This window comes from Kogia breviceps, chromosome 11 (genome assembly GCF_026419965.1).
Source record: "Kogia breviceps isolate mKogBre1 chromosome 11, mKogBre1 haplotype 1, whole genome shotgun sequence".
Taxonomy (NCBI): Eukaryota; Metazoa; Chordata; class Mammalia; order Artiodactyla; family Physeteridae; genus Kogia; species Kogia breviceps.
This window is the reverse complement of record NC_081320.1, coordinates 18,710,356-18,724,809: the sequence shown is the minus strand read 5'-3', so window position 1 is coordinate 18,724,809 and position 14,454 is coordinate 18,710,356. Positions and strand designations below refer to the sequence as shown.

The window sequence follows — 14,454 nt, the reverse complement described above, 5'->3', positions numbered from 1 at the left end:
AAGCACAGGGGTTTGGGAGCCAGAAAGACTCCTCAAGCTTTTTACCGTGTAGTCTTTAGCAAGCCACCTACCCTGTGTGAGCAACACTTCATTCCTTTGTCAAGCGAGGATTTCTCATGGGTTCTCATTTCTCAGTGCCCTAGGAGGATGAAGTGAGATTGTAGATTCCTGTTTCCCTCCTGCTTGTTTTTCCTCCATAGAAATGAGCGTCTAGGCTTTGGAAGAAGATGAAGAGTTCACATGTTATACTTGGGGTGATGATTGGACGTCCAGCTGGCAATGGCGGGTGTATAGCTAGAGAGAAAGGCCTGGGCCTCAAGAGAGTCAAGACTGGACATGGAATTTGAGTTCTTGTTCATGACTAGGTGATGGCTAAGGCATGGGGTGGGAGAGCTCTCCAAGAAAGAGAGTATTAAGAGGACTTCTGAGGACAAAGAGCAGGACCTTGAGATATTCCAGCTCCTTGTGTAAATCACGGAAGAAGAACTAGGGAAGGAATGAAAAAGAAGGAGCCGTCAGAGAGGTTTAAGGAGACCCACAGTAAAGCAGGGTTTCCTTAAGCGCTGGTGAGGCTTAATTTAAGGAGTGGATGGTAAATTGTATTAAGTACCACACAGAGGTCAAAGAGGAGGAAGACTGGATAAAAAACAGGGTCAACAATGTAGAGAATTAAGCAGAGTGAAATGATAATATGGCTGTGTTTTCAGCCAAAGAGTGAAATCAGTTTTCTTTCTTCAACCCTCTAAAGGCTCAGTTTGATTAAATGCAGTTTGGACACTTGCTTTCTGATCAATCCACAGTGTAAAGCTGAGGAAAATTACCTTTGCCCTGCTTTACTGTGTTTCGTTGTTAACTAGTGTACTTGTCAGAACTTGAGGCTGTGCTCATGAAATGCCCACAACAACTCAGCAACACACACAGATGATGGAATTAGGCAAAATGAAAACAGCTTCTGCTAGATCAAAGCATCCAGTAGGAAAGAGTCCACAGCTGGACTTCCTCACTCAGTTTTTTTATCCATTACTTTGGCAAATAAATAATTCTGTCTTGCTAAATATTAGATTCTCTTCTCCAATGAAATTAATGTGGGCTTAGATAGATTTCTCTTTAAAAAAAATCAAATATCTAAGTATAAGAAGTGCTGTATAATTATCAAGTCATTATCTTTGTCATTTATTTCCAATTAAACTGAACTGTTTAATTACAAATAATACCTTAAGTATATTATAAATGGTATAATTAGTTTACCTTTAAGTATAAGCCTGAGAAGAAAGAGTAAGTAATCGATTTTAGAATGCAATTTAAAAAATTAAGGCAAATCAAAAAATGCAGGTTAGAGTTTCTCTGTAGCTTAACAAAAAATAGATGATTAAAACTCAATACCTTTGGTATTTTCCATTTCAAATGTTACTCCAATTAGCCCATGAAAAACTTTTTAGGTACAGATAGAAAGATTCTCACTGGGAAGAGCTTGGCAAAGAATGAAAAAGATGAAAATGTATCTGTGTTAATTTTTGATGCACTACAGGGAGAATAAGTATCTGTGTTAATTTTTGATACACTACAGGGAGAATAAATGTTTAAAACCAAACAAATAACACACTTTTGATTTAGACACCTCAGTTAATTTATTAAAATGGCCTTGATTTATGCTTTTATCTCAGACTTCAATCTTTAAAAAGAAATGTTTAAAGCATTCAGAGGGCTTCCCTGGTGGCGCAGTGGTTGAGAATCCGCCTGCCGATGCAGGGGACACGGGTTCGTGCCCCGGTCTGGGAGGATCCCACATGCCGCGGAGCGGCTGGGTCGGTGAGCCATGGCCGCTGAGCCTGTGCTCCACAATGGGAGAGGCCACAGCGGTGAGAGGCCCGCGTATCACACACACACACACACACAAAAAAAAAAGCATTCAGAGCCAGAATTATGATCATGCTTCATTGTCAGTAGATGTCTTTCATTCTCAATTTTCAGGGTTATAAAATTCCTTTTGCCCCTCTCTATCTATAGGCATTTTAATGTGAGACTGGGAGAGACTGCCTCAGGTGTTACTAGTTAAATATTTTAAACTGGATAACAGACATTTAAAAAATAACACTGGTGAATAGTTAATCAATAGGTACTGCCTGGACTTGTTCATTTGTTTGCTTTGTTTTGAATTTTATCAGTGCAGCAGAATAATACAATGAATAAAATTAAATGCCTTTAAAGATTTAAATTAAATCTTGGTCCAGCTGGAACTCTGTGACCTCTGTGACCTAGACCATTTGGACAATGCCAAGGCAGCAGGACGCTCTGAGCTGGACCAAAGCTTGCCGTTCTCTGGGCAGGCTCAGTCATTTTCAAGTTTCACCCAGGCTGGGGCACTGTTCTCTCCAGACCACATGTCTCTGTACTTCTGCATGCAGCAAGAAACAGAAGGACTTCTGAACTCTGTACCTGGGAGAAAGAGGAAGGAGGGAAGGGCTATCTTATCAGTGAAACATGAAACGTATCCAATTATACCCCAAGACAAGACAAAGTACAGAATTTAAATATGCAGAGGTAAAGAGGAGGATGGGGTGATGATAAAGGTGCAAAAGAAAGGAAGTAAAGACATGTACATTGTTGCCTATTCTAGGAAAATCTCAGAATAATTAAAGAGAAATATTCCCTCGCTTAAACATGAACATCATTTTGGTTTTCTGAATTGCATTGCTTTCATTACTCCAGATCAGAATGACATATTCCTTTAGAAGAATGACTTTAACTAATGTTACCTGCCTCTTTGAGAATTTTTTTTTTCCATCTTTAAAAAATGAAAGTGAATGGCTGCAGAAGGGAATGTTGACATTTATTCTTTCTTCTGCTTGTTTGATTCGAAATAGCTATGTTGGACAGCAGGTGGTGACGGTTTGGTGTTTATGAGGTACAACAGCACAATTTATTATTTCCCTTAGTTGCCACCTTGAAGGTAGTAAAAACCCAGGGCACATTTATCTTACAGTGTTGTCACAAAGAGCAAAGAAAACCACAGGACTTGCTCATACCACTAGCGTTTGCTTTTTCCATGTTTATGAGATTAGATTTGGGAAAGCAATTGATTAAATTGGTGTTCTTTGTTATCTTTTCTGGTAGTTTGAAAATTCTGGGTACATTTGAGGTGACTAAGTAGTTCTCTAAAGAGTTTAATTAACACTGAAAGGCAGAAGATCTAAAGATAATAAATAAGACCTTCTCCCAGTCTTTAACAAGCAGTTTCTTGGCTACGAAAGAAAGAAAAACACTTCACCTTCCTCAGCTGTGCGCTGAAAGTCTTGGGAACTTAATCTGTGGGTATGAAACCACTCCATTAGGCGTTATGAGTGTGCTAGAGCCTTTCTACTGGCATAACTGTAATTAAATATTGTAATATATTACTTTTATGCTCCTGATCTTACTAGGTATGCCAGTCATGCTAAGTTACTGCTTTTAGTTCGATACAAAGTTCAGCTTTAAGATGGTTAATTCGTAGCTCAAGAAAGATTAACAGATATTTGTGTTTTCCTTCTTGGTAGAAAAAGTATATTATAATGCCTGCTGACCAGCTTGAGACAGATAACAAATTAAAAGTAGGATAAAATAGTATTTTAAGAGCTTTTATCCCTGCTCATTTTTTAAAAATAAATACATTTATTATTTATTTATTTATCTTTGGCTGCATTGGGTCTTCGTTGCTGTGCGCGGGCTTCTCATTGCAGTGGCTTCTCTTGATTCGGAGCACGGGCTCTAGGTGCGCAGGCTTCAGTAGTTGTGGCCCGCAGCATGTGGGATCTTCCTGGACCAGGGGTTGAACCCATGTCCCCTGCACTGGCAGGCGGATTCTCAACCACTGCGCCACCAGGGAAGTCCCTATTCCTGATCGTTGTTCACTGTTTTCCATACCCTCTTAAAGTAGAAACAATCATGTACAGTACTACTACTAATTTAGTGTCTGAGATGGAGAAATGGCTGTTCCATTGACTTCTTCGCGTTGACCAGCATCACACATGCAGAAATATACCAGTGGGAAATGCAGTGTAGTAGCCAAATCAGAGACTCTGGAGCGAGAGGGTGTGCATCCCAGTTCTAGCCCTGCCCTGGGCTTGGAGTGTGTGCCTGGACGATTCATCTCTCTTTAGCACATTTCTTGTTGTATCTAGTTGTCATCTAAGTGTGTTTTTCTGTGTGTTTTGTTTTGCAATTCTTGTTATCGTAATTTTGCTCTTCCAATTGGTTAGTTCTTGTATATACGAAGGCAATTGATTTTGCATATAAATACAAGTGCTTTCATGAATGTTTAGAAAATTTGCAATAAATTTTTGGTTGATTCTCAGTTTTTTCTAAGTTAGCAGTTATAACATCTGCAATTGGACATACATAGTTTTATCTTCTCCTTCCTAATTTAATACCATTTAGTTGTTTCTCTTTTCTAGTAGTTTTCTAGGACCTTCCTGAAAATGTTAAATAATTATTTATGAATTTGAAAATATTTCTCTTTCATCTCAACAGTAGTCAGATTGCTTCTGCTACTTTCCATTGAGCCTGATGTGCCTTTTGGATTAAAATATTTATAAATAAATAAGTACATACACACAGATATACACATATAGGCACACAGTTTATCACTGAGAACTTCCTAGCTTCCAATTTCAAAGGACATTTTTGGCCTTGATCTTATTTGCCCTCTTTAGAGAGTTCCCTACTGTTCTCCCTTATAAACTATGGCCATACAATCTCCTGGGTCTGGTCAGATCTCTCTGACCATTCTTTACCATGTCATTTGTGGGCTCTTTCTCTGTTATACATTGAGGGTTTCCCAGTGTGGCTTGGGCTTACTGCTCTTCTCGTTCTATTTCTCTTCCTTGGGATAGCACATCCATTCTCATAGCTTCCACTCCTGTCTTTATTCTGATGAGCCTCAATCTTTATAGGTGATCCATTTTCATACACTTACAATCAACTTTCCACAAGACTTTTCCACTTAAATGAATCATAGACAGTCTAAACCTGCTCTTCTTTATCTGTTACCTGTCACAATTGTTCAAGGGCAGTGAATGTTTTCTTAAAGAACCAATAGGAAATATCCCAAGCTTTGTGACCCATACAGTTTCTGTCCTAAATTTTAAACCCTGCCATTGCAGTGTGAAAATAGCCATAGACAGTGTGTGAATGAATGGGCCTGACTGTGTTCTAATAAAACTTTATTTGCGTAAAAGGAGGCTGACTCCCAGGATATAACTGGTTGATGTGTGCATTTTGATGTTACCCATGCCAGAAATTTATGTTTTATCTTTGACTCCTTCTTCTACATCCTCATAGCCAGTATATTTCCAAATTTTGCAGATTCACATTCTGAATGTGTCCCAATACATGCCCTTAATCTTTTTTACACAAACATAATCTCGTACTCAGCCCATCTTTCTTCTGGGCTCTGAAGGCTTGATAATTGCTCTCCCGCCTTCTCCTTCTACTCCTGCCAAAGCTGACTTCCCTACTTCTGGGGAAAACTTTCTGCAGCCAAACAGGATTACATCACTCCTATGTTTTAAATTCTTGATGACTCTTCATTGTCTGAAGGGGTATTTACAGACAGAAAGCGTCTTATGGCATAGAAGGCTCTTCAGGACACAGCTGTTGCTCTCTTCACCAACTTTGTCTCTTATTCCTGTTTTTGTCTTTTCAAGTCCTTGGAGAAGCAAATCCCAAGATACATGGGATTAGATGTGTAAAAAGGAATTGCCTTTGAAGGATATAGTGGGAAAGAACCAGTAGAAATAGGCCAAGAGAGCTTTTTGAGCTGCTGGGGTCAAGTATGGCTCCTTGTGAAACTGGTGGATCTACAGTTGTAGCAGGTGGAGACGGTCAGTTACCTATGTTCATGCAGAAGTTACTCTTAATGGAAAGTTGCTTGGGGCCCCTTCATGGCACCATACCTGTAACTTCACACTTAACAACACTTCAGCTTCAACAAACCTCTTTTGATACTCTTCCTACACTGTGATATTTTTCACCTCTGTGCATTTGTTACCACTTCCTATTCTGTCTGCATTGCCTCTTCCGGCCCCTGACTCTGCTTGGTCAACTGCTTTTCCATCTTTAAGTCTCAGCTGAGGAGTAATCTCCTCCAGGAAGATCTCTGTGACTACCTCCCGCCTCCCAACTGTGCAAATTCCCATCACTCAGCTGTTCCTTAACACTGTTGGTATATTTTCGAAATTACACTTGGTTGTACATATTCTGTTTTTATTTTTACTAGACAGTGAACCTCTTGAAATAAAGGATTCTTCAGTCTGTGCCCTCAGACACCTACAGTAACTGGCACCCATTTGTTGAATGAATGGCTATACTTTCAACTATCCACGGGACGGGCAAGTTGACCCAGATGACATAAAAGAAGACAGTATGACAGATTATACTTATTTTACTTGGTTTAGGAGAATTTCATGGTTTTTAAAAATAAGAAATACATTTTTATAATTATGATTTGTTAGACTCATTTCACCCGAATATGGGCAATCTGAAACAGTGGAAGGAACGCTGGGCTTAAAGTGAAAAGCCCTGTGTTCAAATCCAGGTGTCCTCGTTTCCCAGCTGTACGAACATGGGGAAACATCTCTGGCATCATTTTCCTCTTCAATAAGATGGAGGTAGTAATATCAGAGTTACAGAATTGTGGACCTATCAAACCATTTGTAACGCATTCAACTTCTTGCTTTGACAGAGGTCTCTCTGCTGCCTACTGTGGCATCGGAGCCTGCAACAAGTATACTCAGTGTCCCAGGATAGTACTGAAATTTTATTTTATTTATTTATGTTTTTTTAGTGGTAAGCGGGCTTCTCACTGTCGTGGCCTCTCCCGTTGCGGAGCACAGGCTCCGGACGCGCAGGCCCAGCAGCCATGGCTCACGGGCCCAGCCGCTCTGCGGCATGTGGGATCTTCCCGGACCGGGGCACGAACCCGTGTCCCCTGAATCGGCAGGCGGATTCTCAACCACTGCGCCACCAGGGAAGCCCTAGTACCGAAATTTTAGATCACATTACTCCCTGTAGAGAGAATGCATGATAGGTATGATTTAAAAGCAGTGCTCTTGTAACAATTGGATGTGGGGTGAGTACAGGTAAATGTATTATTTTGGGAAGTAGTTTTGAACTCTATCGTTCCCTGAATTATTTCAAGTTACAATTTTTATAGAGTTCGACATTGGAAAAAATGGGACATCAATTATGTAGGACAAGAGAGACTGTTATAGCACCTACTTGATGGCAGAAGAGGATCCTAGCGTCCTTTGCTTGTGGGTGAATTATTGGGGCTGCTCTCTTTATGGCCATGCTTTCCAGTTGCCACTCCATAAACTGTAAGAATGAAAACATTCATTTTTAAAGTAAAGATGTTAATAAAAAAATAAGTTAAGGAAAAATCACAAAGCACAAAATATTATGCTAGTGAAATAAAGGGACTGAGAATAGACAGGATAAAAAAATTAAAGTAAGGCTTACTTAAAAAAAAAGAAGAAAAAGATAAAGTAAGAAACGTAGCCTCACAATTTTAAAATGAACTAAAATGACAATAGGAGATGAACTAAAAGATCAAAAGGATAAAAAGATTAAATGAGCTTTAAGAATGCAAACAAGAGACTTAGATACTTAAAATGTAAGATCTCAGTGGGCTAAAATAAGTCTGTACAATTGGAAACAGCATAAAATGCTCTTGCAGGAGCACACCTTTGGCATAAAGGGATAGATAGGAAACCTTGGCCTTGCCCTTTCTCTGTTCGCTGCTTGCATGTTACCCATGAAATGTGCCCTCCGTGACCAGGCAGCGAGCTGGATGCTGCTGCCGCTGCTGCTCCTCTTCTGGCCAGTAGAGGGCAGCCTCAGAGAGTCGCGGACAGGCTGAGCTGATGCTGGGAAATCAGATCTGATTGCTGGTGTGAAATGACCCGGAGTGTGCTAGCAAAGAGAACCTGCCCAGTTGTTTCTTTTTTTAAGTCGCTCCCAAATATGCAGAAGCAATACTCCTCCTTCACTCCACTTTGGCTTTCACTCTCTGTATTTTTGCCCAGGATTCACCTCCAGGAGTTTGTTTTCTCCTATCACTTTAGCAACGGTAGATAGTCTTTTCCTCTAGTCCTTAAGCCTCTGGCTTCATTTGGTTCCTTTTTTTTTTTTTTTTCCTCCTTATCTTTTTCTGATTTTCTAAAGCCTGTTTGAGAGCTCTCCAGTCCTCTGAAAACACACACACAAACAACCCATGTCCCCTGCAGCCAGTTTGCCACCCTCCACCCATTACACACAACCCGAGCCCATCCACTCATAGATAAACACACACAGGCAATCCACAGCCCCACACATGCACACACACACACATACACACATGCACACAGATGCACGCGCACGTGCACAATGCCGTTTATGCCTTTTCTCTCCCCTAAGTGGCTTCTTCCTGCTAGCCGTTCACATCCATCATTTCAGTACTCCCCATCTCCACCACGGATATAGATTGGAATATTGTAAATTCATTGTTTCTTTTCCAGGGAGATTTTTTTAAAAAGCTTTTCCCCTGTGATCTATAAATAATGAACAATTCCATTAGAAATGTAATGAACAGTGTAACTTTTATGCAGAGTTTTTGAAGCTCAATGTTTCAGTGCGTTTACTTTCATGACAGCCCCGGACCGTGGCAGGTGGGGCGCTCATTCGGCTGACACTGTAAATTCTCTTTTGCCATTTTTCCCAAAGCATGTTCCTTGAGTTCTCGTAGATAATGCATGCATCTTAAAGGGGACCCCTCTATGCTCAAATAGGTTTGAGGAATGCTGCAGGAAACAGACTTGTTTAATGCAGAACTCCCCCAAAGCATTTAATGTGCGAACGTACCCTGGGCCATGCAGCATTTCCAAAACATATCTGGCTAAGGAAACTTATTTTTTCATCAAAACATTACGTCTCTAAGCTCAGTGTTCCGTGGAAAATAATTTTGGAAATAATGTTATAATGACAATAGTACATTTTCCTTGTTCTACAGGGAAAGTGTTTTACAATTGCCCTTATTGAGTTCAAATTTACCTCAGTATATTTCCATCAAATTGGCATTTCTTTATATTTTTTAGTCCAAAAGTATAATAAAAATCCATCCGAGAGCCGATATATAACTCTGAAGAGTCTCCTGAAACCTCAAAGCAGAACAAATACTTTTCATTGTTTTATGTTAATATGGGTTCCTATAAAAGAGTGCTTTGAAAATCAGCAATCCTTATAAAGGAAAGTAGTCTAATTATACTTTAATCAGGTATTTCTTTAATTAGAATATCAGTATTTAATGAATGTTACATGGCAAAATATATATATATATATATATATATATATATATATATTATAAATGCATCATCTGAAAAGCAGTAGATAGAAAGAGAGCAAGAAAGAGAGAGAGAATTCAAATGGATCCCACTGGGAAGAGTCCTTCCAGACAGAGCTCTAGTACAGATGGCAGGTGGGGCAGGGCACCTGTGGCCCCCTTTCAGCTTTCCTTTGGGAATCTCACTTGTAAGATACACTCTGCAAAACCATCCACTGTACTGAGGACTCCATGTGATTTTTGGATACTGTTTGGAAGGTTACTTAGGCACAAGGGACAGGATTTGAGTAATGCTATTCCAAGTTAAGTAAAAATTATCCTTTTCCTAAGATCTAAGAAAGTGCAAATGTGAAGGTAGTCTTTATGCCAAACCTGCCACAGAATAGCTCATAGGAAGGACCTCACGCATTTGCCCTCTAAACTGAAGAGAGAGCTTTTTCCTAGGAAATCCACCATTCCAGTGGACTTCAGACGTGGTCTGTGTTTAGTGGGTGCTTTATTCTTTCGAAGTCACCACCTGCTTCACGCATTCCTTAGGACATCATCATTTTGTGCTGAAGGGATCTTCCTGCTGTGGAGATTTGCATTTTAACAACAAGCAGAGAATCAGAGCCACTGATACTTTGAACACAGCTTTCAGCAAATACCTTAGGATATTTTGGAGAGTTATATAGCAAGCTATTCCCAGAGAGCATACTCGGACCTATTTTGTAATAATTAAGCAGCTATTTTATATCCTATTGGGAAAAAAAAAATCACACAAGTGTCTGTTATGCTCTTCACCCTCTTTTTAGCACTAAGCACTCTAGAAGGCACATAGTAGGTACTCAGCAGATGGCAGGTCGGCAATGGTATGACTACCTAGTATCATTTGGTTTGCTTATTTGTAGATATGGTAAATTATGTTTTCTAAATATATATATGTGTGTGTGTGTATGTGTGTATACACACATACACACACACATATGATGAACATCAAAGGAAAGAGCAATGGAATGGCAATCCCATCAAAGGATCCAAGGGTCAGAAGACCATTTCCTCCATCACTTACCATGCTGGTTCTTGGACCTCTGAGTGTGCACCTCCAGTGAAGATGAGCATATCATTCTTGCAGCAGGTCATTCCACTGTGATTAACGTTGTTGGAATGATCTCCCTTGTTTGGAGCAGAAAAGGGGTCCCTAATGGAAACCAGCAATTGGGCAAAGTTGGCGTTGCCTCTCCATTTCCTGCAGTTAGTTACCATACACTTCATCAGTCTCCCCACTCCCTTGACTTGCTGGAAATACTAGAACCAGATTCTGCTCTATGTTTTCAATCTTCCTTTTGATTCTTATCTTTCTGTAAACCTTTGGAAATTGGGATTAACTGAGCCTTCTTTGGTCTGTTCTTGTTCTGTTCACTTTGCTAGTATACCATTCACTGCCTTGTGTCCACGTAGCCCTGATGATTCCCAGATCCTCATACAGGCTGATATATCTGTGGAATTCTGGATGCATATTTCTGGACACCTCTGGACATCACTACCTATATGTTTCCAGGATCCTCAGGCATAGCAGGGGCAAAACTAAGCATAAATGCTCTATGACACCTTCCCTTTAGTAAATGTCTCTGTTTTCTCCTTATCTAAGCTCTTTCGGAACATGTTAGCACCTCTATCAGGATACTGTCTGTTAATTGTGACAAATCACACACACATACATGCACACACATTATGAATCCTTTTCTAGAATGCTAGTTTTTATACAAAATATATTAGTTCCTAGTGGGAAGTAACCTGTACTGTATATGCCTTTTGGATGCTATTTACTCAAGTTTCAAAAGGCATCCTGCCATGGGACTCTCTGCTTCTCTTGAAGGGGATGCCTGCTATGGGTGTACCAGTCCTGTTGTTGGTTACGTATTATGGTCTAGTCTGGGGCTGTAAAATCTTTCCATAGCCCCACAAAGCGCTACACTGAAATGTGCTTTCCTCGAAGGCTACAAATTAAAAAAAAAAATGTCAAGCCAGTGCCACGATCTCGTTCGAAAACCCTTCCATTGACATAGCCTTTGCCAAGAACACATGTTTGAAACAAAACATGGTGTTTTCTCCCTGAAGATTAGATTCAGGACAAAGTGTCTTACAGAAAGCTGAGACTTTGTCGAGGCCACTTTAGAATGTATCCAAGTAGCCAGTTTCTTCTCCACGCAGAGACTTGTCCTGGCCTCAGAAATTTCTGGTTTAGAGAACAGGGTGCCAAGGCAGCCGCCTCTTCTCTGCTGATTGCTTTTGCGCTGTGCTCCTTTCAGAACAAGATCATCCTGGACCCCATGACGTTCAGCGAGGCCCGGTTCCGGCCGTCCCTAGAGGAGCGCCTGGAGAGCATCATCAGTGGTGCGGCTCTCATGGCCGACTCCTCGTGCACCCGCGACGACCGGCGCGAGCGGATCGTGGCCGAGTGCAACGCCGTGCGCCAGGCGCTCCAGGACCTGCTCAGCGAGTACATGAACAACGTAAGTCCCGGGCTCTCAGGCCCGCGCCGCCCTCGGGGGATTCCGGTGCGCGATCTGGTGGCTCCGAGGAAAGCAGGCACAGTTTGGAAAGACGACAGGTGATCCCCTAAGAGAGTCGGTCAGGTGAAACCCAAGAGCCGCTTTGGGAGAGTCCTGTCTTGATTTCGTGTCGGAATGCATTGGAAGCAGGGAAGAGATTGGTGGAAGAGGTTTCATAGGAAACCTTTGGCTTTTTACTTGTGTGATTTCTGAGTCGTTTTAGTGGCTGGCCTTTATTTAGGTGAGATTTCAGTCGGCAGAAGTAGATGGTGGTTGGAAATAACTGAGGTCACACTGAAGTCCTCTACACAGAGCAGTTTCAAAGCTAAGGACAGCTGTAGATCGCTAATCTTCACCCTGAAGAGGCATTAGGAATCATAATAGATTTTCAAAAGTTTGGACAGAGTTGGTTAAGGTGGACACTTCTAACTAACTGCAGTAAAACTTGGGGAAACTTTATTGATTCACTGTGCGTTTAGAAATTGGAGAATGTCTCCAAGTTTTCAAATGGCTATTAGTAATATCTAGTGATATGGCAGCAGAGACACCAGCTGTTCTGTCCTACAGGTATAAAATGTGATACTTCTTGTGTACCTGAAAACTAGATGAAGGAGTTGAAGCCATATTCTTTGTTTTGAAAGGCGCTGAATTATGTTTGTATCGATTTGCTCTATTCATTCAGCAGACGTGATGTTGTTGATGTGCAGAGCTTGCACCCATGAATGATCTGGGTTCCTCCTGTCCTGGACTCCTGGGTTTGAGAGAACTCAGCATGAAGTGGGAAAAGGTAGTGAGGTCTTGACATTACATGTTGAAGGAATGCCCTGTGTAGTTGTCAGGTAGGGAATGGGGACTCTGAAAATCTGCTCCCAGCTTTTGAAGCCCACCCTGGGTCCTGCTGGAACACCGTGAGGGAAAGCTGAGACGAAGCAGCCAACCCATGTCCTTCCCTCCAGCCTGATTCTTCTGACTGCTCCCATCCCTAACTGACATGTAGGTCCTCAGGTCAAGCCAGGAGTCAGCAGTGTCAGGCGCAGAGCTGTTCCTGCCACATCCTCCAGAGAACTTTGATCTAGAATACAGAAAGATGTAGAATGCCCTACTAAAAGCCCAAATCTGTTTCGTTTCCATACACCTTCAGATCCTTTGATTTTGCAAGATTTGCCCATTTTCAGCACACAAAGAATAAGGTGTGGTTGTCTCACGTGGTATTCATCTGCTTATGAGGACTTCTCTGTAGGATCTGGATGGCCGACGCTTTCTGTGATTTTGGTCTGCGGGTGCTACGCAGGGTACGGCTAGAAATGTCGATCGCCAGTGCCTTCCATCCTGTGTAAATCTTTTTGAATAATGGATTTAACAAAAAAAGAGGGCTTATAAAATCCGGGGATTCTGTTTGTTTGTTTTTAACAGAATGGCAACAGGCTAATGATTTATATGTGGAAGTTGATTTTATATGAAGGCATGCTGGTATTTCTAGCAATGAAGAATTACTGCCAAAGAAGGAAGTAGAAACTGCGGAGATCAGAGTGATGGTTAAGAGCTCAATATAAATAAATCAGAAAAAGAAGTATGTTCCTGTGTTCTTTTAATCACAGAATGTGATTAAAGAAGAATTGATCGAGATGTGGCGTGTAATTTTCAGTTTGTTGTCTAGAATCCCGTCAAGTAGAAGTTTTTCTTTCAGTATAAACTCATACAGATCAGCAGAGCTGATCGATTTTTGTGTTTTATTGACTCCAGGTGCTTGTTTTTCTGTTCACAACCTTGTGATGCAGGAATGTTTTATATTTTTATGGAAAATTTGGCTTCTACTTTGACACAGTTACAGATAATACGTAGGTGGGCATAGTGCTTAAATTTTAAAGTGTGAAAATTCTGTTCACTTTGAACCACCAGGATCAAAGGCTGAAATAAAATATCTCCTACTGACTTTTTTATAAAGTGTATAAAATTTACTTGGACTTCACATTTCTTTGGTGATTTCAAGGTAGAATTGGATGCAGCTAGACCAGCTCCATAATCCCTGTCTAGTGCACTCATTACTACTGCCACAATATCAATTTATATTTATTTTGATATAACATCTGTGCCTTACTAAAATGTCTGTTGTAGTTAACAGCAATCAAAACATTAGTCAAGTGTGACTAGGCTGTTATATTTCTTTTTCAATTTTGTAAGCTCTGGACATGAAGGTTTTATCAAGTTATCACTCTGCATATTTTCATATTAATGTGCTAGGCAATATCATTAGGATAAAGAAATAATTCGATTGAGAAGAAAAGATTTTGAAGTTGGCATAACTGACACTTCTGATGAGATTGGGTGCATTCAGAGTGGTATGGCCGTAGACAAACCTGACATTTCTGGATCCTAAAAAATCACCTGATCAGTTCCTGATGAAGATTCAACTTTTCATGCTCACTTGTAGGTGAAGCTGTTCTAAAATCCTACACATCCATGCCAAGTGGTATGCAATGGAGGAAGACGGACATTGGGGAAAAGAGCTATAAACTAAATGATTAGGAGAAAGTTGTCTGCATGGGGCATGAGCTATGTTTTAGCCAC

At 40.7% G+C, this 14,454-nt stretch overlaps 1 protein-coding gene across 2 annotated transcripts in view; it reads left to right on the top strand.

Moving 5' to 3' along the window:
* CTNNA2 (catenin alpha 2) overlaps positions 1-14,454 on the top strand; it is a 1,184,370-nt gene that overhangs the window by 412,024 nt on the left and 757,892 nt on the right. For both annotated transcript variants that reach the window (XM_067007311.1, XM_059079035.2), the window contains exon 7: positions 11,644-11,847. In XM_067007311.1, coding sequence (XP_066863412.1) covers positions 11,644-11,847 — 204 coding nt within the window. The remainder of the gene's footprint in view (positions 1-11,643; positions 11,848-14,454) is intronic.